This window comes from Arvicanthis niloticus, chromosome 1, assembly GCF_011762505.2.
Source record: "Arvicanthis niloticus isolate mArvNil1 chromosome 1, mArvNil1.pat.X, whole genome shotgun sequence".
Lineage (NCBI taxonomy): Eukaryota > Metazoa > Chordata > Mammalia > Rodentia > Muridae > Arvicanthis > Arvicanthis niloticus.
In genome coordinates this window covers 2,867,799-2,891,634 of record NC_047658.1, presented here as the reverse complement: position 1 = coordinate 2,891,634, position 23,836 = coordinate 2,867,799, and the positions used below count along the sequence as shown (strand labels likewise).

The following is a 23,836-nucleotide window of genomic DNA, read 5'->3' as shown; positions in this document are numbered from 1 at the left end:
AACATAGTGAAGCTGACCCTTACAAACACTGACATGCCCCCAAGCAACCTAATCTACACCACCCCTCATTGATACTCTCCAGATGATTCTAGATTGTTGGAAACACTGACCGCAGTTACCAACATTTTCTTTTAAACAAGGACTCACTATGTAGCCCTGGCTTGCTTGGTTGCTCTCTGTATAGACTAGACTTGCTTGGAAAGAAACAGCAGCTATTGTGAAGTGTCCTAAGGTTCTTGTGTCTCTAGTGACCCCAGCTCTAACTGGTCCCATCCCTCCACCAGGTGGCCCATCCCCTGCCCCACTGCACCCAAAGCGCAGCCCAACCAGCACGGGGGACACGGAGCTCAAAGAAGAGCGGCTGCCAGGTCGGAAAGCAAGCTGCAGTGCAGCGGGCAGTGGGAGTCGAGGCTTGCCCCCCTCCAGCCCCATGGTCAGCAGTGCCCACAACCCCAACAAGGCAGAGATCCCCGAGCGACGAAAGGACAGCACGAGCACCCCTGTGAGTGGCCTGTGCAGGAGGGGATGGATGCAGTCCCCACTCCAGTACTGGGATCCCACCCTCAACCCCACATCACTCCCTGGGCCTCTGTGATAGTCCATTTATTCAACAAGCATTTAACTGGTGTGCATAAACACACGCACACGGGCATGCACACACGCTTGCCACATACCACAGAAATCATCCCCCAAGCCAGGCCCAGTGCATGCTTATCCTAGCTCTCAGGACCCTGAGCAGAAAAACCGTGGGTTCCAGGCCAGCCTGTGCTAGAGAAATCTGTCTTAGAAAAAGATAAAAATTAAAAAGCAATAAGGAATTCTTGTTAACTTTTAAAGATTTAATCTTAGGGCTTAGGGCATAGCTCCAGGCAGAGCCCATCCCTGTAGTACCCAAAGGGGCCAGAAGAGGGTGTATGTTTCCCCTCCCTCCTCAGAGCTGGAGTTAACTGCAGTTTGAGCAGCCAGCCCATGGGAACCTGGAGAAAGGAAGAAAAGGGAAAGAGGACTGGAGTGGCTCAGCTTGGATGCTTGCCTAGTGTGCCAGTGACGTGTGCAGACCTCTCTTGGAGGCAGAAGGATCAGAATTTTATTCTCAGCTACATAGTTCAAACTCTGTTGTAGTAATTATTTAAAACGGCCACTAGTCAAACCGACTATCTAAGCTGCAGCAGCTGCCTAGCTCAGCCGCCATGTTCTGTGGCCAGAAGCCACATATGTGCTGCAGCTAGAAACTGCCAGCCAGAAACACCAGGCCTGCCACCCACGAGATGCCAGCATGGGAGATGGCTCTGCCAATCTTCCATGTAGTCTCCGCAAGGCTGGGCATTGCCCAGACCATCCCGCCAACCACGCAACCACGCAGGCTCGGTAAGAAAATGAGACTCTAATGCTTAAATGTTAATCAAAGACTTTATACGTTTGGTAATGCTCAATAACAAGATGCCCATACAATCAGAAGTGTAACACAACACCCAACCTAGATATATCAACTACCTTTGACTGCCAGAGACACGTGAACATCTGCCTCCATGTTCCCCTCTCTCCTGTCTCTTCCTTCCCCTAGCTCCTCCTCTTCCTTCCCTTCCTCTCCCTATTCCTCTTCCTCTCCTTACTCCTCCCACCTTAGCTCCTCCTACAAAACTCAGCCTGGGATACATGAGACCCTGTGTCAAACAAAGGAGCCAGGAAGGATTGAGCAGCCAGGAGCTCAGTGGTTAAGAGCAGTGGCTGCACTTGCAGAGGATCTGGGTTCGATTCCCAGCACCTACATCATGGCTTGCAACTGTCTATAACTTCAATTTTAGGGGGAGCTGACGCCCTCTTCTGGCCTCTTTAGGACATTGCACTTGGTGCTACACAGGTATATGTTCCAGGCAAAAGGCTAGTACACATAAAATAAAAACAAATCTTTTAAAATGGGAAAATAAGGCTGGAAAAATACTCAGGAGTTCAGAGCACTGACTGTTCTTCCAGAGGACCTGGGTTTGATTCTCAGTACTTACATGGTAACTGACAGCTGTCTGTAACTCCAGTCTCGGGAGATCTAACGCCCTCTTCTGGCCTCTTTGGGCACCAGGCAGACTCCTGTTGTGCAAACAAAACACCCACAAAATGAAATAATAATAAATCTTTGGAAGAAAAAGAAAAGTGTATTGTGGCAGACTGGAGCAGGGCGGAGGGAGGCTGAGGGACGTCTTCTCATCTGTTGTACCCTCCTGGTGTGTCTCCCACAGAACAACCTACCCCCCAGCATGATGACCCGAAGAAACACCTACGTGTGCACAGAGCGACCAGGGTCTGAGCGCCCGTCCCTGCTGCCAAATGGCAAAGAAAATAGGTATGTGAGGCAGGGGCTGGGATGAAGGGGAACATAGAGGGTGTGTGAGCACGCTTACACACACACACACACACACACACACATATAAACACATATACACACATACCTCCACACATATACATACACACAGATATATAGACAGACACACACACAGACACACACACCTACACACACATATAAACACACACACACACTTGCACACATGCACACACATGCACACACACATATACAGACACACAGACACACACACACACTTGCACACACATACCTCCACATACTTGCACACATATACACACATACACACAGATACCTCTACACATATACATACACACAGACACACACACAGACACACACACAGAGACACACACATACTGACAGTCAAAGCGGACACACGGCAGGGTGGCTATGCACAGCAGCATGTGCTGTATGTACCCTGTCTTGGTCAGATCTCGTCCCTGGTGGTGCTTCATCTTGGTAAAAATCCAGCAGCCAGACAGTAGTGGCACACACATTTAATCCCAGCACTCGGGAGGCAGAGGCAGGCAGAGCTCTGTGAGTTCAAGGCCAGCCTGGTCGACAGAGAGTTCCAGGACAGCCAGGGATACACAAAGAAACCTTGTCTCAAATCCTCCCCCCACCCCCCAAAGAAGTGAGTTCTGGGGCAGAGGTTAAGTTGGTAGCCCTCTTACCTGGTGTGTGCAAAGCCTTGGATCTGATGCCTGTCTTGCACCAGGGGAGGTGTTGAGTACCTGTAACCCCAGCACTGGGATGGTGAATACAGGAGGAACAGAAGTTTAAGGCCAGCCGGGCCTGTGTGAGACCCTGTCTCTGTAAAAATAATCTGGCTGGAGAGATGGCCAGTGGCCACGAGCGCTGGCTGCTCTTGCAGAGGACTCAGGTTTAATCCTAGTGCCCATATGGTTACCCTCTGTAAGTTCGGTTCCAGAACATCCAGTGCCCTCTTCTGATCATGTGTGCAGGTACCAGGCATACATGATCACATGATCACAGCCATATGTGCCGACAAAACACCCATGCACATAAAAAATATCTTAAAAATGTGAAAAGGAGCTGGGCAGTGGTGGCGCACGCCTTTAATCCCAGCACTTGGGAGGCAGAGGCAGGCGGATTTCTGAGTTCGAGGCCAGCCTGGTCTACAGAGTGAGTTCCAGGACAACCAGGGCTACACAGAGAAACCCTGTCTCGAAAAACCAAGACAAAACAAAAGATGTGACCTTTGAGTTCTAGACAAGGCTCAGCTAAGCTGCAGAGAAGGCCATGGCTTCAATACGATGGAGGTTCCGATTTCTGAGACGGAATCCAAGAACAGGTTCTGTCGAACCTGTCCGTGCAGGCCCCTGCTCAGGGTCTGAGGCCTCTGTGCCAGCTGCCAATCTCCCAGCAATCTCTTTGAAGGTATGGCTTAGAAATGGCACAAAGTACAGCTGACAATATATTGGATGGTGGCCGGCCACCTGACTTCTTGCAGCAATGCATGTTGGGAAATGTAGTCTCCAGCTGCGAGGCTATGTATATGACTCCTGCTAGTCCCTAAGGGTTTGGATGACAAGAGAGAAAGCACAGGTGGATTTAAAGGAGGGCTAGTGACCTCTGAGATCTGGGCTGGGCCTGTGGGTCCCTGGAAAGGTACATATTGGAGGTCTAGTGTTACAGCACGTCACTCTGAAGGTAATCCATCTTGGAAGCTCAACAATCTGGTCTGGTTGGATGGGAGAATTTGACTTGTCTTTCTCTGCCCACAGCTCCGGTACCTCACGGGTGCCCCCTGCCTCACCCTCCAGTCACAGCCTGGCTCCCCCATCGGGAGAGCGGAGCCGCCTGTCTCGGGGCTCCACCATCCGCAGCACCTTCCATGGGGGCCAGGTCCGAGACCGGCGGGCAGGGGGCGGGAGTGGCGGGGGTGTGCAGAATGGACCCCCGGCCTCACCCACGCTGGCCCACGAGGCTGCACCTCTGCCCTCCGGGCGGCCTCGCCCCACTACCAACCTCTTCACCAAGCTGACCTCCAAACTGACCCGAAGGTAAGCTGCACCAGAGGTGGGGTGTGGGTGTGGGTGGGTGGAGGGGCAGGGCCTAACCTGTCTTTCTGCTTCATCTCCTGCTCCTGACCTCTTGGTCCTCTGCTCCCCCTGTCACCACTCCCACCTCCTTACCCTGCAGGGTTACCCTCGATCCCTCTAAACGGCAGAACTCTAACCGCTGTGTCTCGGGCGCCTCTCTGCCCCAGGGATCCAAAATCAGTAAGTTTCATCTCCCCTGTTCTCGATGGCTCCACCTCTCCTCTGCATGTCTGACTGTGAGCACACGTGCGTGCATAGATGTGTGTGTGTGTGTGTGTGTGTGTGTGTGTCCTTGGAAGGGACCCTGTGGCTGGGAACAGGGCACAGCGTCTGTATGTAGGGTCTGTGGAGTGTTTAAAAGCATATTGTGTTACAGACAGAGGGGTGCAGCAAGTATCGGCTCTAAGTGAGCTGGAACAAGCCATTTAGCTTCTCTGGTTCTTCTGCAACCTGAAGCTAGGGATTACAGAAACTACTTCCACGTGTGATCGTGGCAACTCAGATCATTGCTGTGGAAAATGCTTTGGAGTGTGTTACTCAGACATCTACTGCCGTCTGGTATGATTGTTATTCATTGATACCTACAGTGTGCCTAGCATGGCTAACAAAATGTGAAATATTCCTACCCTCACATAACCAACCTTCTAATCGTGGACATAGGCTGTAAGTTAGTGGAGTACTAACAGGAAAAGTCCTGCAGTCTCAGACTGAGGCAGGAGGAATCTCAAGTTCATAGCTAGGCAGGATCTAGAAAGTGAATTTTTCAATTAAGCAGAGTGTCTAAGGAAGGGAAGGACATGGCTCAGCTGTAAACTAGCCTAGAATCTCCCAGTGAGTGGTCGGGAGTATCTCTCAGTAGTAGAGCCTCTGCTTTGAACTCCCAAGTGAGGGGCTGGGGGCGTGGCTCAGTGGTAGAGCCCCTGCCTAGAATCCCCCAGTGAGGGGCTGGGGGCGTGGCTCAGTGGTAGAGCCCCTGCCTAGAATCCCCCAGTGAGGGGCTGGGGGCGTGGCTCAGCAATGGAATACCTGTTAGTCACTGTCTGTGTGTCACTATGCATCTGTGCTTATGTGGGTGTGTCTGTGCCTTTTCTATGTAGCTGTGTCTGCCTGCCCCTTTTCTCATCTTCCAAATCCTTCAGTGTCTCTCCTCCAATCTGTACTAACCATTTCTGTCCGGACCCCACTCTGGATGGCAGGGATGAAATCCAGACTACAGCTCTCTCAGCAGCCAGCAGGCAGGCGGGAGAGCTGAGCCACTGCCAGGGCTGCCTGGAGTCTGGTTGCATTGGGGTGGGGGTGGGGTTGCTAATGCCCAGATTTACATTTTGTTCCTTCCCCACTCTGCTAGGGTCACAGACGAACCTGAGAGAATCGGGGGACCTGAGGTCACAAGGTGAGTGAGGCTCTCACCCTGCACACCTCCGCACACCCTGTCTGGAGCCCAGTCTAGCACTCTAAAGCTAATGAGGTGGAGGTGCTGGAACCTTTTCACCGTTACTGAGACTCATTTCTGCTACACCTTCCCATAGTTATCAGGGATTCGAGCCTGTCTCTCCTGCTGCCCAGAGTTCCTCCAATACCTGTAGTGCTTCTCTATTGCCTCAGGGTGTGGGCAGACCTAGCCTCAGATAGCTAACGGTGTCGGTGCAGACCCAGCATGTAAATGCTCTAGAAAGCCATCCCTGCTCAGTTCTGCCGAAGAAAGCCACAGCATCTAGACAAACAGATATCACTGTGTCACAATAAAACACTTTACCCAAGCTGGCTCTGATCGCACAGGTCTGCCAGTCCTAGCAATGTGGAGATCTGAGGCAGGAGGAATGCAATTTTAAAGCCTACCAAGGCTACAGAGAGCTCAAGGACAGCCTTAGGCAAATTAGTAAGATCCTGTCTCAAATTTGGAGGGGGGGAGGAGGAAAAAAGAGGGTTGGGATATATGGAGCCTGTCTAGGGTCCCCCAGTGAGTGACTGGGAGTGTGGCTCAGTGGTAGAGCCCCTGCCTAGAATCCCCCAGTGAGGGGCTGGGGGCGTGGCTCAGTGGTGAGTGTTTAACCAGCTTGCCAGAGACCTTCGACTCTAGCCCCTCCAGGCTTTGTTACTGTTTGCTCTATCCTGCTTAATTCTCCGGGTTAGAATCCCCTAGGAAATGTAGGTCACATGTCCGTTTCTAAGCCAATGTCTGTGGTTAGAATAGCTTAGGGCTCTGATTGGTCAGCTTTGGTCATGTGCTCATACCTGACATACATTAATTGATCAAAACATTAACTGTTCCACATCAAAGAGAGGTAAAGCTCTTCTTTGCTCTAAGATCCCTGTGAGCCACCGGAGATGCCACTTCTTGGCTGGGGAGGCTGAGGCAAGCTTGGGCTACATAGAGGGGCAGAAGCAGGCAGATCTCTGTGAGTTCCAGACCAGCCTGGTCTGCAGAATGACTCCCTGTTAACCCTAGAGCGCCTTTGGATTAAGTGAGGCTGTTGGTCCCTTATGGAAGTAGCCGGCTCTGTTAGAAAAAGGAGCCTTGGTTAGGATTCCGTAGAGTCTCCCTCCCAAACACAGAGCACAGCTGAGGTGACCGGGTCGTTTGTCATCTGCATCCATTTCTTACAGCTCTGTGCTTTAGTGGCCAGCTTTCTCTGTTTGGCCCATGCTATTGCTGATGTGGTCCTGTGGAGATGAAAGGAATCCCACCATTCCTTTCTGCCTATAGACAGGGGTGGGGTGGGGGGAGTGCCTAGCTGCAAGGGAGGCTGGGAAATGCAGTTTCAAGGGACACTTCTTGTGTCCCTGTGCAGATGGTGGAATAGGGGTGCATGCCCCCTCATCCGCCCTGCCTGATCCCTGTTGTCCCTTTCTCAGTTGCCATCTACCTTGGGATAAAACGGAAACCGCCCCCCGGCTGCTCCGATTCCCCTGGAGTGTGAAGCTGACCAGCTCGCGACCTCCTGAGGCCCTGATGGCTGCCCTGCGACAGGCCACGGCGGCCGCCCGCTGCCGGTGCCGCCAGCCGCAGCCGTTCCTGCTGGCCTGCCTGCACGGGGGTGCGGGCGGGCCCGAGCCCCTGTCCCATTTCGAAGTAGAGGTGTGCCAGCTGCCCCGGCCCGGCCTCAGGGGCGTCCTCTTCCGCCGTGTGGCGGGCACCGCCCTGGCCTTCCGCACCCTCGTCACCCGCATCTCCAACGACCTCGAACTCTGAGCCACCGCCACCACCATCGCCACAGCCACCATCACAGCCCGGGTCCTTTCTTTCTCTGGTTTCTTTCACTTTCCCAAGAGGGGAAGGGGACAGAGGAGGGAGTGCCCCGTATCATGACTGAAGTTTCCCTGGATTAGATTGGTGGACAGAGACAGTGTGGGGACACATGACATGATAAAAGGGCTCAGAGGGGAGCTGGCACCCTCCCAGGGCTTCTAGTGGGACACCCCCTCCCCCATCTTGCTCTGCTGCAGGGCACCTGAGGAAACTTTGGGGACAGGAGTGAGAAGGGAAACTAAGGAAATTCTCCCATTCAGGGAGAGCTGCCAGGCATAATGAGACTGGAGACAGAACTTGGGGGTTCAGGGAGTTGGGGGGATCACAGGCAGAAACCTTCCCCTCCCTCCCCCTTATGCTCAAACCTCCTTCATGCCCCAGGCTGGCGCGGGGCACTTTGTACAAATCCATGTATATACTCCTGTCCCTCTGCAGAGGTCTCTCGGGAGCTGCCGCTGTCGCCTCCGGTTTTTTAAGTTATTGCCCCCCCCCCCCCCACTTCTGTCAGTTCCTCACCTGCAGCCTGTTACTCAATAAACAGTAGGAGTCCCTCCAACCCCCTCCCGGACCCCGTCCCTGGCCGACCTGGGGTTTTCCTTCCCAGCCCTTGGCCTGCAGGTGAGCCAGGGAGCTGGGGACTCGACCCCAACCTGTGGTTCTGCTTGCTGAGCCTCCGGTATCTCATCTGCAGATTGGGAACAGTGGGGTTGGAGGGCGGGTCAAGGATGATCATGGAAGAGGGCAGAACAGAACTCGGCCTCTTCCGTGAGGCCCCAGCCTTCTGTGACACCCTCCTTGGCCACTCACTCCCCTCTGCCATATTACACTGGACCCAGAGCCTCTTCCTGTTCCAGTATTACATGTATTCAATAAACAGTCAGTGACTGGTGCCGACTCCACTCTAGGCCCAGTTCTGGACACAGGCGTACAGAGCCCATCTGTGGGAAAGGGGTTCCAGGTGACCAGAACCTAGGATGGCCCAGGGGGAGAAACTGAGGGTTCAGGAAGAAACGCCATGGGTTGTGGCTGTGGCAAAGTTGGTACAGGTGCTTGCCTGATTGGGGGGGGGGGGTTCCTACTTCTGCAAAAACCACTTGTGCCTCTGACCTGTGACCCCAGCACACAGGACAGATCAGGGCCATGCTGGGATACATAGCATTTGAGGCCACCCATGTTTTTACAGAAATGGGTTTTTCCCTGCCAGCAGTGACTAGACGCTGGGCAGGCTTTGGGTTTGCCCTGTCCACCTATCTGGCTTTTGACTCTTAAAAGCAACAAGCACCACTCATTTTGTAGCCTAGGCTGGCTTTGAACTTGCAGACAGTATCCTCTGCAAGGACAGCCCCAGCCCTGCTTTCATGAGACCTGCATCCCAGAAGAGGGCTTGTTGGGTAGTAGGAAACCATGGTATGCTGGGTGCTGATGGCTCCCACCTTTAATCCCAGCACTTGGGAGGCAGAGGCAGATGGATCTCTGTAAGTCTGGGGCCAGCCTGGTCTACAGAGCAAGTTCCAGGACAGCTGGGGCTCCACAGAGAAACCCTGTCTGGAACCAACAAAAAGAGTTGCCGCTGGGTGGGTGAAGGAAGGGGTGGGGAGGTTTGGCAGCAGGTGGCTGGGGAGGGGCTCAGGGGCATGGCAGTTGTGATACCAACAGTGATTAGATTTTCTGAGTCTCTGTCTGAAGTAATGGCTGTGAGTGGGGCTGGGACCAGCAGTGATTTCTTCAAACAGGGATGCCCAGTATATGACAAGCCACCTTTGTCACCTCTATCTTAGTTATCCTGCGAGCTCTTGGAGACAGGCCTGGACCTCAGTTAAACTGAAGGCAGGACATGGGTTTCTTGACCTCTAATGACTTCATTTGATTTTTTTTTTTTTTTTTGAAGATTTATTTTGTTGGTTGGTTGTTTTTTTGTTTTTTTGTTTTTTTTTTTTGTTTTTTTGTTTTTTTGTTTTTTTTTCTGCTATGTGCATGTAGGTACCCCTGGAGGCCAGATAAGGGTGTTGGCTCCTCAGGCTGGAGCACCAGAAAGCCTTGAGCTGTGATTTGAGTGCTGGACTGAGCCCATGTCCTCTGCTGGGTCAGCAAGTGTGGCTAACTACTGAGCCAGCTTTCTTTAAGACCTGGCCTTGCTACTTGTTTCTGACTATGCTTGGATTTTTGGCACTAGTCCTACCTCAGCCTCCTGAGAGAGGGTTACAGGTTGCTGCTGTCTCCACCTCTAAGGACTCACAACCTGTTTTGTTTTGAGACGGTCTCTGTGTACCCATGCTGTCTCTGATGGCCTTTGACTCTGTTGGCCTGTGGACAGTAACTCCTCGCTGCAGTTCCAGAAACTTGTCATGGTGCCTGGGTTTGTTTTCATATAGCCCAGACTGATCTCTATGTAGCCAAGGCTGGCAATCCTGCCTCCACCTTTCATGTTCTGGGATTATAGGTATAGGGTACTCACTATGTAGACCAGGCTAGCCTCAACCTTACAGAGATCCAGCTGCATCTGCCTCCCGAGAGCTGAGGCTGAGGCTAAGTGGGGAGGATGCGCCGCCACGCCTGGCAGTGATTGGCTTGTTATGTACTTCTCTCTCAAAAACTGCCCCCCACATTCTTTCTGGTTCTTTCCTGGGACCGAAGACCCCCAACCCTATTCTCTTCCTAGCGATGGCCCAATCCACATACTCCATCTGGGAGCAGAGACTCCTACAAACAGAGCAAGTGTGGGAGTGGCTGGGACGGAGAGCAAGAGGTTAAAGCTCATTTGGCAGAGGGCTAGCCTGGCCTGCAAGAGGCCCTGGTTTAAGTCCCCAGCACCTGCACGGAGGTACACATCTGTAACCCCAGCATTCAACAGATGAGAACCAAGTGATGAGACATCCAAGGTCAGCCAGCTGTGCGGCACATGCATTTAATCCCAGTATTTAGGAGGCAAAAACTGGCGGATCTTTGTAAGTTCAAGGCTAGCCTAGTCTATATAGTGAGTTCCAGGACAACAATGGCTGTGTAGAGAGACCCTGTCTAAAAAAATAAAAACAAAACAAACAAACAAACAAAAAAAAACTCAAAGTTTTTCTTGGCTACATAGTGTTTGAGGGCCAACCTGGGCTACATGAGACCCTGACCTTGAAGGATCACCAACTACAGATAGGAACTGTGGCTTAATTTTTAAAAATTATTCCAGCTGGAGAGATGGCTCAGCAGTTAAGAGCACTGTCTGCTCTTCCAGAGGTCCTGAGTTCAATTCCCAGCAACAACATGGTGGCTCACAACCTTCTGTAATGGGATCTGATGTCTTCTGGTGTGTCTGAAGAGAGTGACAGTGTACTCATATACATGAAATAAATAAATAAATCTTTAAAAAAAAAAAAAAAAGAATCAGAGACCTACAAAAAAAAAAAAAAAAAAAAAAAAAAAAAAAAAAAAAAAGCCAGGCAGTGGTGGTGCACACTTTTAATCCCAGCACTTGGGAGGCAGAGGCAGGCAGATTTCTGAGTTTGAGACCAGCCTGGTCTACAGAGTGAGTTCCAGGACAGCCAGGGCTACACAGAGAAACCCTGTCTCGAAAAACCAAAAAGAAAAAAAAATCCACTTGTTGTATTATATGTGAAAGGGAACACTTTTGTCAAGACAACTCAGTTTTGAGAGTTAGTTCTTCCGCCTTGACACAGGTTCTGGGACAAACACATCAGGTTAGTGCAGGTTTTTGTTTTTTTTGGTTTTTTTGTTTTGTTTTTTTGTTTTTTTTTTTTTTTTTTGTTTGTTTGTTTTTTTTTTTTCCTGGTGAGCTCCCTCTACCGACTGCTAAACTGGGCATGGTGGATCTGCCTGCTATCCCAGGATTCAGGAGGCAGACTCCAGGGTTAATGCAAGTTTGAGGCCAGCCAGGGATAGCCTGTGTTTAAGGGTAAGGGAGGTGGCTGAGTGCGTGACAACCCTGTTGGATGCAAGCAAGAGAACTCAAGTTTGGTCATCAGTTTCCAAGTAAATGCCACACATGGCTGTGTGCGCCTTTGACCCCAGCATGTGGACAGAAACAGGCTGACCCTAGGACATGGATGTCCCTTCGCTTAGCTGAGACAATGAGCATCAGGTTCAGCGAAGAGAATGTCACAAAACTAGTGGATGCCAGGCGAGGTAGCACATGCCCTTAGACCCTGGGCAGAGGTAGGTGAATCTCTATGAGTTCGAGACCAGCTTGGTCTACACAGTAAGTTCCAGGAAAGTCAGGACCACATAGCAAAATGATAATGATAATAATGATGATGATGATAATAAATTGAGAGCAACAAAGAAAGACACCCACAGCCCTGCTCTAGCCTATCACAGGTGTACCTGTACATACCTGTGCCAAGCATGGTGGCGCACACCTCTAATACCAGAACTTGAAAAGTGGAAGCAGGAGGATTAGAAGTTCAAGGTTATCCTCAACTACATAAGAAATTCGGGGCCAGCCTCAGCTACAGAAGCGACTGTCTCAAAACAGCAGTAAACTGGCAGTTATAGAGGACTGAAGACAGGACAGACAGGACGCCAAGAGAGACTCGTAAGAGAGAAGTTCCCACTTCCCCTTCCTCAGAAGCTGGCACACTCAAAGTTAAGGCCACCACGGACTTTTATTTAAGGCAGGGCATGGGGAAGCAGCGGGCGCTCCCGAGCGCTCAGGTGCGGGAGTTCCAGCAGGTGGGCGGGGCTCCGGAGAGGCCCATTGGCCAGAACCCAGAGAACAGCGCTCATTGATTGGACTTCCAGGGGGCGGGCTCCAGCGCACACAGCAGACTGGTGCGCCACGCGCGGCGCCTACTTCTGCGCAGGGATCATGTCGTCGATGGACTGGCCCTTCTCCAGCTTCTTCTCCATCTCCACCATAAGCTTCACGCCATCCACCACCAGCTGCACCTGTTCGACCTCGGAGGAGCCCAGCCGATCGGCGTTGGAGATGTCGAACACGGCGCCCACCGCAGCCGTGTCCACGCCACCTGCAGGGGAGCAGAGGCCACGGAGGCATTTGAACAGGGAGCAGAGATGCAGAGACGACCCTGTGCCCAACTGCAAACGCCTCGAAAAGTAGCTGTTCATAGTCACCGGTTCTCAATATTGGGCACTGCATGCCTGGACTTTAGGGTGAGGTCTCTGCCCAACCGTCCTACAAGAAATTGCCGCACAGGCCAGCGAAATGGTCCAGTGAGTAAAGATGCTTGTTGCTAAACCTGACAACCGGGGTTCAATCCCCAGACCCATGTGATGGAAGGCGGGAACTGACTTTGTTGTTCTCTGACATCCACACAAGTGTCGTGAAGTGGGAGTACCCCTCTCATACAGATAAATTTAATTTTAAAAATATACCGGGCAGTGGCGGTGCACATTTTAAAATCCCAGCACTCGGGAGTCAGAGGCAGGAGGATTTCTGTGAGTTCGAGGGCATCCTGGTCTACAGGATGAGTTCCAGGACAGCCGGGGCTACACAGAGAAACCCTGTCTGGAAAAAACAAAAGGAGGAGGAGGAGGAGGAGGAGGAGGAGGAGGAGGAGGAGGAGGAGGAGGAGGAGGAGGAGGAGGAGGAGGAGGAAAAAGAGAAAGAAAAAAGGAAAGAAAGAAAGAAAGAAAGAAAGAAAGAAAGAAAGAAAGAAGAAAGAAAATATGCCAGGTATGGTGGCACATGACTTTAATCCCAGCACTCAGGAGGCAGAGGCAGAAGGATCTCTGTAAGTTTGAGTTTGAGGCCAGCCTGATCTACATAACAAATCCTGGGACACCCAGGACTACATAGAGACCCTATCTCAGAACAAAGCTATGTAGTTTTTATATAATTTACTAGAGAGAGAGAGAGAGAGAGAGAGAGAGAGAGAGAGAGAGAGAGAGAGAGAGAATAATGAATGTTATAGTTAAGAGTGGCAGCCTGCAGAATGGAATGACCTCATTACATTTACAGATGGAGAATGTGAGGCGCCAATGGAGGACCGGGATGTATGTAAAATACACATCAAACAGTCTTGACCCTGGAACTTGCAGGGGCACCCCTCCTCTATAGAGCCCTCCCCGGACGCCGCGGGGCGGGGCGGGCCGCACCTGTGCCGCGCTTCTGCAGACGAAGGCGGGTGAGAATCTCCTCAAACTTGGGGTGCTTGCTCAGGTTCGCCAGCTTCACGTGCACGCCTCCGCGCAGCCCGGTGCCCAGGTTGGAGGGGCAGGTGAGCACGTAACCCAGGTGCTCGTTCCACATGAAGGGGTGACCAGCCTTCTTGAAGATCTCCTCAATCTGAGAAGGGGAGAGGGCACCAGGAGTTGGGTTCCAAATGCAGTCTGCCAGGGGAGTTCTGAGGGACCAGGTGTTAGGAGGGAAGGTGTGGGTAGGGCTCCCAAGCATGAGAGTGGAGAACCAGCCAAGAGGAATTCTGCCCAGAGGCCTTGGGCAAAGATAAGGGGGTTGGTTTCGAACCCTGGGAGTGGGACTAGGGCTTGGAAAATGGGTGAGGTGCGTACTGAAAGGTAGGGTAGGACTTAGACTGGGGCTGGGATTGGAAAGTGAGGGTGGGTTAGCGGGTGAGGGTGGGGAATAGTCGAGATCTTCTTGGGGAGTGAAGTCAGAAAAGGCAGAGCTTGCTGTGTGTGTGCATGTGTGTGCGAGTGTGTATGCGTATGTATGCGTGTGTGTGTGTGTGTATGAGTGTGTATGCATGGGTGTGTTCATGTGTGTATGAGTGTGTATTCATGTGTGTGCATGTGTATATGCATTTGTGTGAGTGTGTGTGCATGTGTGTATGCATGTGTGTATGCATGTGCATGTATGAGTGTGTATGCATGTGTGTGAATGTGTGTATGCACGTATGTGAGTGCCTGTGTGTGTTTATGTGTATGTTCATGTGTGTATGAGTGTGTATGCACGTGTGTGCATGTGTGTCTGTATACATGTGCGTGTATGAGTGTGTATGCATGTGTGTATGCGTGTGTGTATGCATGTGTGTGCATGTGTGTATGCATGTGTGTATGCATGTGTGTGTGCATGTGTGTGTGCACGTGTGTGAGTGCGTGTGTATTTATGTGTATGTTCATGTGTGTATGAGTGTGTATGCATGTGTGTGTGCATGTGTGTATGAGTGTGTATGCATGTGTGTGTGCACGTGTGTGAGTGCATGTATTTATGTGTATGTTCATGTGTGTATGAGTGTGTATGCATGTGTGTGCATGTGTGTATGCATGTGTGTATGCATGTGTGTGTGCATGTGTGTGAGTGCGTGTGTATTTATGTGTATATTCATGTGTGTATGAGTGTGTATGCATGTGTGTGCATGTGTGTATGCATGTGTGCATGTGTGTGTGCATGTGTGTGAGTGCGTGTGTATTTATGTGCATGTTCATGTGTGTATGAGTGTGTATGCATGTGTGTGTGCATGTGTGTATGCATGTGTGTGTGCACGTGTGTGAGTGCGTGTGTATTTATGTGCATGTTCATGTGTGTATGAGTGTGTATGCATGTGTGTGTGCATGTGTGTATGCATGTGTGTGTGCACGTGTGTGAGTGCGTGTGTATTTATGTGCATGTTCATGTGTGTATGAGTGTGTATGCATGTGTGTGTGCATGTGTGTATGAGTGTGTATGCATGTGTGTGTGCACGTGTGTGAGTGCATGTATTTATGTGTATGTTCATGTGTGTATGAGTGTGTATGCATGTGTGTGTGCATGTGTGTGAGTGTATGTAAGAGGCAAGGATTGGAAAGTGGGTGAGGAAAAGCCAGTGGGGCTTGGTCAGTGTGGAGGGGGAGGAGTCTTGGGGACTGGGCGTGGTGGGGTTGGGAGGGCAGGGCTGGGATTAGGAAGGAGCTTGGCTCTACAATCTGGTGTTGCAATCAGGACACAACCAGGTCAGCAATGAGACGCAGACACCCACCTTCTGCAAGCCCACGCAGAAGCGGCGGAAAACCTCCTTCATATTGCCTCCCTTCTCCATGGAGATCACGCGGAGGTGGTCCTCCTCGTTCACCCACACCAGGAAGCTCTTGTTGTCGTTGTGCCTAAGAAGGGGTGACCCAAGACCAAGAAGTCAGCAGGAGGCTCATGGCCCAAGAAAGTAAACGCATGACCTTGTCCATAGCTGCTCCCTTTGGGCACCGTCACGGCACACCGGCTTCCCAGTCTCAGCTCTGCAAAACTTCAGAGCAGGGAACGAGGACTTTCATGGGCCCAAGTCCCCCCCACCCCCTCGCAGGCACCAGCCTGTAGCTCTGGCACCCGGAAGACTGAGGCAGGAAGACTTGAGTTGGAGACCAGCTGGGGTACAGTGGCATTGTGATCACAGGTCCAGCGGGGGTACAGTGGCATTGTGATCACAGGTCCTACAGACAGTGTTTATCCATTTGGATGCCAAGATTATTCATTCAGATTTGCATCCCAGGGGTCTGAGAGTTCAGCCATCTTCAGTTTTTTAAAATTATCATTAATTTAACAATTCTAATTATTATTATTTTTTATTCAGAAAGGGGAGTAATCCTCCTGCCTCAGTCTCTGCAATATAATGATTGCAGGCATGCACCACCAAGCCTGGATGATTTATTATTTACTTTATTTATTATTTATTTTATTACTAGTGTTGTATTTCATATGTATTTTTGTTATACAATGCATTTTGTTGTTGCTGTTGTTGTTTTCAAGACAAGGTTTCTCTGTGTAGCCCTGGAACTCACTTTGTAGACCAGGCTGGCCTCAAATTCAGAGACCCACCTGCCTCTGCCTCCTAAGTGCTGAGATTAAATGTGTGTTCCACCACCACCTGGCCTTGCACAATGTATTTTTAAAAAGATGGTCTTTGTTGACCAGAGTGGTTCCTGACATTAAGTGATCCTCCTGCCTTAGGCCTCCTGAGTAGCTGATACTGCAGGTGTGTGTGGTCATACACCTAGTAACAGCTGGGATTTGAATCCAGGGAGTATAAATGTTCTATTATATTTTATTTGCCATAATAAGGATTAAATCTGGGCACTGTGCATGCCAGGCAGATTCTCTACAGCTGAGCCCCACGTCCCCAGGCCCTCACTGGGGGATTCTAGGCAGGGCCTCTACCACTGAGCCACGCCCCCAGCCCCTCACTGAGGAATTCTAGGCAGGAGCTCTACCACTGAGCCATACCTCACTCCAGCTCTCTTTTTAGTTCTTATTTTGAGGTCAAGCTGGCCTCAAACTCACTGTAGTCTGGATGGTACTGAGCTTGGTACCTCCTTCCAGCCTATGCCTCTAGGCCTGGCTAATGTAATTTCATTACACTTCTTGGATCCACATTTTCTAAACTTTGACACCTGACCAGGGATAGGCAGAGTTAGAAGGCAAGATCATGGTCTCCTGTGATTGAAGGGTCAGAGGGCCAGAAAGCAGCTGGAGAGCTGGGAAAAGAAGGGACTCACCAGATGCCCCGGGCATCGGGCCAGTCTCGGGCCATGCCGGAGGCCAGCAGCAGAGGTGACACGGGCTTGTCAAACAGGAAGTGGTCATCAATGAGCTGCTGCTGTTCCTGCTCCGTCATGCTCTTCAGAGGGTAGTATTTGCCCTTGAACTCGCCTGTCAGGCTGTTGAGAGCTGAGGGACCACAAGGACAGCAGTCAGCAGCCTGCCTCACATCGGCTGGGGTGCCAAGGATGGAGGACACCACACTATTGTTGCCCCTAACACCCAGAGCTGGGACATTGAAGAGATCTCCAAATGACATCCACTCCATGTCTAAATCCAAACACATGACCTGTTCCCAGCATTCACTGACACCTCCTTCTGTGTGCCCATGTCCTCCAAGGGCATAAAGCAGACCCTCCCACCAAGTCCACCTGCAAGAGTGTGTAATTTCTGGACCTGGCTTTTCTTGTTTGTTTCTGAGACTGGGTCCTTCATGTAGCCTAGGCTGGCCTCAAATTATGTGTGACATAATTATGGAGGGCTTAAGATTGACCACTGCAGGGCTCAGAGGCAGAGGCAGGTGGATCTCTTTAACTCTGAGACCAGCTTGATCAACACAGTGAGTTTAGGACAGCCAGGGCTGTGTACAGAGATGCTGAAAAGAAAATCAAATAAAAATAAACCAAAATAACCTGAAAAACCAAACCTATCCCCAACCTCTACCTCTGAAAGATTAGCCACTGTTCACTGTAGAATTTACACCTTGTGTCAGCTAAGGGCACATACTTGTAATCCCAGCATTTGGGAGGCTGAAGCAGGAGGCTCACTAGTTGAGACCAGCCTAGGCTACATAGAGAGTCTGTCTCAATGGAACAAAAGAAAGAGAAATTTGCAGCCATTACGAACATCTGTGATTCTTTGTTTTCCTTTCTTGTTTTTGAGGAAATCTCACTATGAATAAAGGCTGGCCCTTCAATTCGTGGTGATCCCCCTGTCTCAGACTTCCAAGTACTGGAATTACAAGTGTAGGGTGCCAGGCCCAGAAACAACTAACAGAAACAACTCTGTCAGTTCTCTGCCACACTGGCCAGATTCGTGGCTGTGTCGTCTCACCTGAGAAATCTCAGGTCCCCACTCAGAATAATATTTACTGAATTAATGATTCAATGGGTGACTGAGACAGCAATGGGAGTGAAAACCCTGGGGAAACTGAGTGCAGGACTTCCCAGGTTGTCTCAGTGACCCTCCCACTCCCACCCCCCCAGCACGGGTGATGCAGCCATTCTTCTCATGCCAAGGCCAGCTCCGGTGGAACCGGAACCCGAACAGGGTGCAGCGGTTGGGAACCTCACCGTCCACGGACAGCTTCTCCACTGCGCGGCGCTCTCCGCGGGAGCAGTGTGGGGGCAGAGTGTAGCCCTTGATGCTGCGACCAGTGCGCACGCGGCTGCTCAGCACGTAGTTGGGGTCCAGGTCGTCTCCACCCTGAGGAGTACTGGGGTATCAGGGAAGGAAGTCCTGGCCATCCCCCGGTCTCACTTCAAATCTTCCATCTCACTGCAAGTCTTTCAGGGTCTTCCCAATCCTGAGTGTCCCCTCATGTCCTCTGGGGTTTCCTAATTTCCTCCTGGGTTTGTCCCAGAACTTCTGGGGTCTCCCTCGTCCTCCTGAGTGTCCCCTATGTCCTCTGGAGGGTCTGCCCACTTCTTCCTGGGTCTGCCCCAGATCTTCTAGTATCTCCCTAGAGGTTCTTGGATCTCCCCCAGCCCCTCCCAGGTCCCCATGTTGGTACTGAATAGCTCCTTCCTGCGCCCCACCCTGCCTCACTGCCTCACCTGTCCTCAGATGGTCCCATCCTGTCTTAGTGGTTTTCTCTGTCTCCCCATACTCCCACCTATTCTGTGTCTCTGCTCCCCCCGCCACCTGCCCCCGGGGAGGCCAGTGACCTTGAGGTTCTCATGGTTGAGGTCGGTCTTATGCTTGTCTGTAGGTTTGTAGCCGCCATGGCGGTCCTGGATGATGGGGTCAAACAGATCCTTGAAGACCGTGTAGGACTCCTCATCGCCGGCCACACAGCCCACCGTCATGATGAAGGGGTGACCTGTGGAGTGGGGCTGAGGTCAGCGCTGGAAGCTTGGATTTGTGATGGATGTAGGTGTCCGGTATGGGAAAAAGGGTCATTCCAGGGACCAGGTAAATGGAGCCAAAGATGTTAGAGCTCTCTGGAGACCCCAAATTGTAGCATGCGCTGAAAACCTCAAACAATCCACTTCCACAGAGGACCCGGAGTGCAACTCATAAGTACAGCACCTGCCTAGAATCCCCCCAGTCAGGACGGGGGCGTGGCTCAGTGGTAGAGCCCCTGCCTAGAATCCCCCAGTAAGGAGCTGGGGGCGTGGCTCAGTGGTAGAGCCCCTGCCTAGAATCCCCCAGTGAGGGGCTGGGGGCGTGGCTCAGTGGTAGAGCCCCTGCCTAGCATGCAGGAAGGAGTTCTTAAATATCCCAGATATAATTCAAGGAGAGAGAGGGAGGGAGAGATAGAGAGGGGAGGGAGCTGAGGCTTCCTGAAACAGGCAGGTGGGCAGGTGTCTGCCCAGTGGTCTCCAACCCTTTGGTCCATCTGTCCTGCTGCAGGCTCACCTGGGTTGTCCACCCCAGTCTGGATGACATCATCTAGAGTGAAGCCGGATGGGGTCTCCTTATCTCGAAGTTTAGTGTAGAGCTCAGGGGTCAGCACCTTGGCCATGTGGTTGTTATGTTTGCTGAGATCCGGGTATTCCTCCTGCGGCTTGTAGTTCAGCTTGAACTTGTTGTGGGTGTTGCCGAACGGCATGGTGGCGGCCTTTGGGACCCTGCAAGAGCAGGCAGGATGCTGAGCTCAGACTCAAGAACCCAGTTGTTGGGGGCTTACTGTGAGTGGAACCCTGGGCCTGAAGCAAGGCAGGGTTCCCACTCTGTGAACCCCAGCCTTGTAAGGAAATATCAGAAGCCCAAGTTGCCCGATGTGGCCACATCCTGCCTATGTGGCCTTGCTGGGGACCCAGTCTCTCTAGCTGGGAAAGGAGGGCAAAACCTTTTGTCTGAACCCAGAAAAGGACAGTCACATAAACAACAACAACAACAAAAATACAGGATCTGGGGGCTAGGGGTCCACTGGCAAAGTGTTTGCCAAGCAAGCTTAGGACCCTGGGTTTGGTTCCCAGCAAATGCAGGTGTGGCTGCTCATGCCGGTAATCCCAGCACTGAGAATATCAGAAGTTCAAGGTCGTCTTCAGCTGCACAGAGAGCTGGAGGCCAGCCCTGGCTACCCGAGTCTCTATCTCAACCCAGAGGGACTGAGTATAGGCCTTGGCTGGGCGTGGTGGTCCATGCTTATAATTCCAACACTCTGAAACTGAAGCAAGAAGATGGCAGTGAATTCAAGGCTACCTGGGCTACAGAAACCCTGCCTCCAGAAATTAAAATAAAATAATAAGATGAATAAACGCAGCAAGGATCTGGAATCGATTCGACCTGGCTTTGCTACTTACAATCAGCTGTCTGCCTCTGAGGAATCTGTTTGCTCACCTGTGAAGGGGAGACTATGGCAGTGCTTACCTCTTGGGGGTGGGGGGGACTTAAAATAGGTAAAGCTCGTCGGCCAGTGCCTAGCATATAACACAAATATTTTATTCGGCTTTTGCTCTTGGGTCTGTGGTGGTTTGGATGAGAATGGCCTCATAGACTCACATATGTGAATGCTTGCTCCCCAGTCGGTGGAACTGTTTGGGAGGGATTCGGAGGCGTGGCCTTGTTGGAGAAGGTATGTCACTGCTTGTGGGCTTTGAGGTTTCAAAGATCCACCCCATTCCCAAGTAGCTCTCACTGCCTCTTGGTTGTTGATAAAGGTGTGAGCTCTCAGCTGCTGCTCCTGCACCGTGTCCACCTGCCTGCCGCTCCGGAACCAGGAGCCCCAAATTAATGCTTTCTCTTTTTTAAGTTGTTTTGGTCATGGTGTTTGTCACAGAAATTGAAAATCAACTCCGACACGCTCTGTGTGAGGACCCTGGTAAAGATTCTTTGTGCACATCTGAGAAAAGGGATAGAGGCTCCGCTGAGATTCTGATCCACATCAGTCCAGGTGCAGGCGTAGGGATGGATCTGGAGGCTTCAGCTACCTCTCCCAGTCCCTCTACCTCTGGCTCTCTACAGGGTCCACTTCAAAAACCACATGTCTCCTAAGTCAGTGCTCTGTGGCCCCAGGCTGTGACTAGACCTCTCTGACATTTGTATCTGTGAGACTGAAGCTTTTCCATGGGACTGGCAGGTCTCTGAATTCGAGTCCATGACTGATGAGCGTGGGTCTGGCATCTGGCGTGAAGTTGCAGCCGGGATTCTAACAGTTACTGTTAATATTTTTATTTGTACGTGCTCATGTGTGTGCACACCTTTGCACATTCCAGTGGTGGCAAAGGAAGACCTCAGGTGCTGCAACATAGTTATTTTATATTTATATTTTATTTTATTTTGTGGCAGGGTCTCTCACAGGCCTGGAACTAGGCTTGCTGGCCTTTGAGGCCCACGGATCCACTTGTCCCTACCTCAACAGGGACATTCTAATGTTTTCCATACAGCCAGCTTTTTTTTTTTTTTTTTTTTAAAGAGTGTGGCTTCTGGGATTTGAACAAGCCCTAAGATGCCCCAGCCACCTCCCCAATTATGTCACTTGTATTTTATTACTACTGTTTTTCTTTATTACTTTTATTGACTAGACCCTTGAAGCACTGACCGTGGGGGCATCATGCCTCCACCAGGGCTGGAAGGAAGCTTGAGAGGAAGGTGACAGGGAAGGTGGAGCAAGCTGAGAGAAGAGGGTGGGGCAGGACAGAGACCCAAAGCCCTTGAAGCTGCTACTTTGTGGCTATTTTTGGATACTCCTCACCCCCCACTGCCACCTGTCCCTTCCTCCTTGCTGGCTCGCCTTGCACTAAGTCAGCATTGGGACAGGTGGGCTGGGGTGGCCAGGAGGACACACGGCCAGGCCCTGGGGCTCAAGGACACCCCGGGCTTCCAGCCCAGATCTCTCCCTTCAGAAGGTTCTGTATCCTCTCACCCACCCACCCCCGACTGGGGACACCCCAGGAAACAGGACACTGAGGCTAGACACAGAAGCAGAAAGAGCATCTACATCCTCCAGCGCATCACAAATTCTCTAAGATCTCAAGGTAAACTGAGTCATGTAGTCCCGCCTTCAAGATCCCAGAGACAGCCAGACAGAAGGACTCAAAAGAGAGCCAAGGGCCTGTGAGACATCTCATCAGGTAAAGGCACAAGCCACAAAGTCTCACACAAGAGAAAGAGACCCAAAGTAGTCCTACGACCTCTGTCCCGTGTGCATGTGACACTGTCCCCCACTCCACACACAAAGATAAATGTAATAACTCTTAAAGCTTGACGAGAGAGAGAGAGAGAGAGAGAGAGAGAGAGAGAGAGAGAGAGAGAGACACTAGCACAATGAGACACAAGGTCACAGAGATACAACACATGCCCACAGGGTTACAAAGTTAAAGGGCCACTGACAGGTGTCATTGAGACAACTGTCTTTGTGTGGGTGGTTGACTCTGCTAAATAAAGTGTCCACCCTGCCTTGCAAGGAGGGGACACTTGGCGGCTATTGAGACCTAGGTGGCCCAGACATTTGTCCCCACAACTTGTGCTGCAAAATCCACAACCATGGATGTGAGCAGACCCTTGGACTCCCGCACTGCACCCCACCCCTGTCCCCACCCCCACCCCTGTGACTCCTCTCCGGCCCTACCTGGCTGGCTGGCTCCTGAGTGTCTGTCTGTGCTGTGGAGGTGGTAGTGACACGGGGGCAGCCCCTGCAGCCCCTGGGTTATATAGAGGAGCTTACAGGGTGTGACTTGCCAGGAGGGGCTGTCCCCAGGGAGGGGCCCCTGAAGGCAGCTGAGCTTTCAGCCCGGGCATGTTGCCCACCCTGAACCCAGGCATACAGTTTGCCCTGCCCCATGGCCTTGTATGGGCTGACCCAGGGGCTGGCTCGCTCACTGGTTCCCAGACTAAGTGCTGAGTCTAGCTGGCGGGGGACAGCTGGCCCCTTGCCGGGAACTTTGGGTGTCTCAGGCACGTAGAAGCCCTGGGCCCTGAGCCTGTTGCAGCCTGCCCTCAGCCCCCCACAGCCTTGATTGTAGCCAGCACCCCCTTAGCTTCATTGCCTGCTGAGAATCAGCAGCTGGGAGAGCCATTTCATATCATGTTGTTTGTGTTTTTGGAATAAGATCTTACTCTGTAGCCAAGGCTAGCCTAGAACCCACTATATAGTCCAGGCTGGCCTCAGACTTATGACAATCTTTCTGTCTCAGCCTCCAGAGTAAGATTACATTCCTGACTTTAGTTATTTAATTGTTTTGGCTTTTTGAGACAGGGTCTAACTATGCCATCCAGTCTGGCTTTGCACTCATGGCAATTCCCCTGTCTCAGCCTCCCAAGTGTCATTTTTGCAGTTATAGGTTCAGAACCTTGCATGCCAGGCAAGCGCTGTTCTTTGGAGGCACAGTTCTAGCCTACAGCACCAGGGGGAAATGTGCACTGAAAGCCAAGGGCCCCCAAACCCAGGGCGGATGCAGGAGCCAGAGAGAGGGGCCTGTAGCTACCCAGCTACAGGAATGACACTGACTGCAGCCAAAGTTTTAGAACCAGGTTCAGTTTCTCCCAGAAGCCCAGCCCTGTCTGCTCCCACCATGGTGGAATTGACAGGGAAAGTTACAGAAGCAGAAAAACCACTCTTGGGAAAA

General features: G+C 51.5%; 2 protein-coding genes and 1 long non-coding RNA gene across 5 annotated transcripts in view; 2 read left to right on the top strand and 1 right to left on the bottom strand.

Annotated features, from left to right (window-relative positions):
- The window catches only part of Mark4 (microtubule affinity regulating kinase 4), a 31,295-nt gene extending 22,708 nt beyond the window's left edge, over positions 1–8,587 (top strand). Inside the window, exons 13-19 of one of the 3 annotated variants that reach the window (XR_013108656.1) lie at positions 285–502; positions 2,235–2,338; positions 4,102–4,380; positions 4,520–4,599; positions 4,796–4,977; positions 5,768–5,812; positions 7,276–7,367. Coding sequence is in view for 2 of the 3 variants with exons in the window: in XM_034507934.2 (XP_034363825.1) it covers positions 285–502; positions 2,235–2,338; positions 4,102–4,380; positions 5,768–5,812; positions 7,276–7,612 (983 nt within the window). In the remaining variant the exon portion in view is untranslated. Of the gene's footprint in view, positions 1–284; positions 503–2,234; positions 2,339–4,101; positions 4,381–4,519; positions 4,600–4,795; positions 4,978–5,767; positions 5,813–7,275 lie in introns of all 3 variants that reach the window. The other 2 variants (XM_034507957.2, XM_034507934.2) reach the window with 2 other exon arrangements.
- A 3,673-nt stretch (positions 8,588–12,260) lies between these two features.
- Positions 12,261–23,000, bottom strand: Ckm (creatine kinase, M-type). The gene is made up of 8 exons (XM_034491136.2): positions 22,840–23,000; positions 19,683–19,894; positions 18,989–19,143; positions 18,395–18,527; positions 17,060–17,231; positions 15,553–15,676; positions 13,733–13,922; positions 12,261–12,642 (listed from the first exon to the last, which is right to left on the bottom strand). Exons 2-8 carry the CDS (start codon positions 19,873–19,875, stop codon positions 12,464–12,466), a joined length of 1,146 nt encoding a protein of 381 aa, XP_034347027.1. The 5' UTR covers positions 19,876–19,894; positions 22,840–23,000; the 3' UTR covers positions 12,261–12,463.
- Positions 12,650–13,883, top strand: LOC143441340 (uncharacterized). The gene is made up of 2 exons (XR_013108647.1): positions 12,650–12,847; positions 13,596–13,883. It is a non-coding gene; the product is annotated as an uncharacterized LOC143441340 (long non-coding RNA).
- Positions 23,001–23,836: the final 836 nt, after the last annotated feature.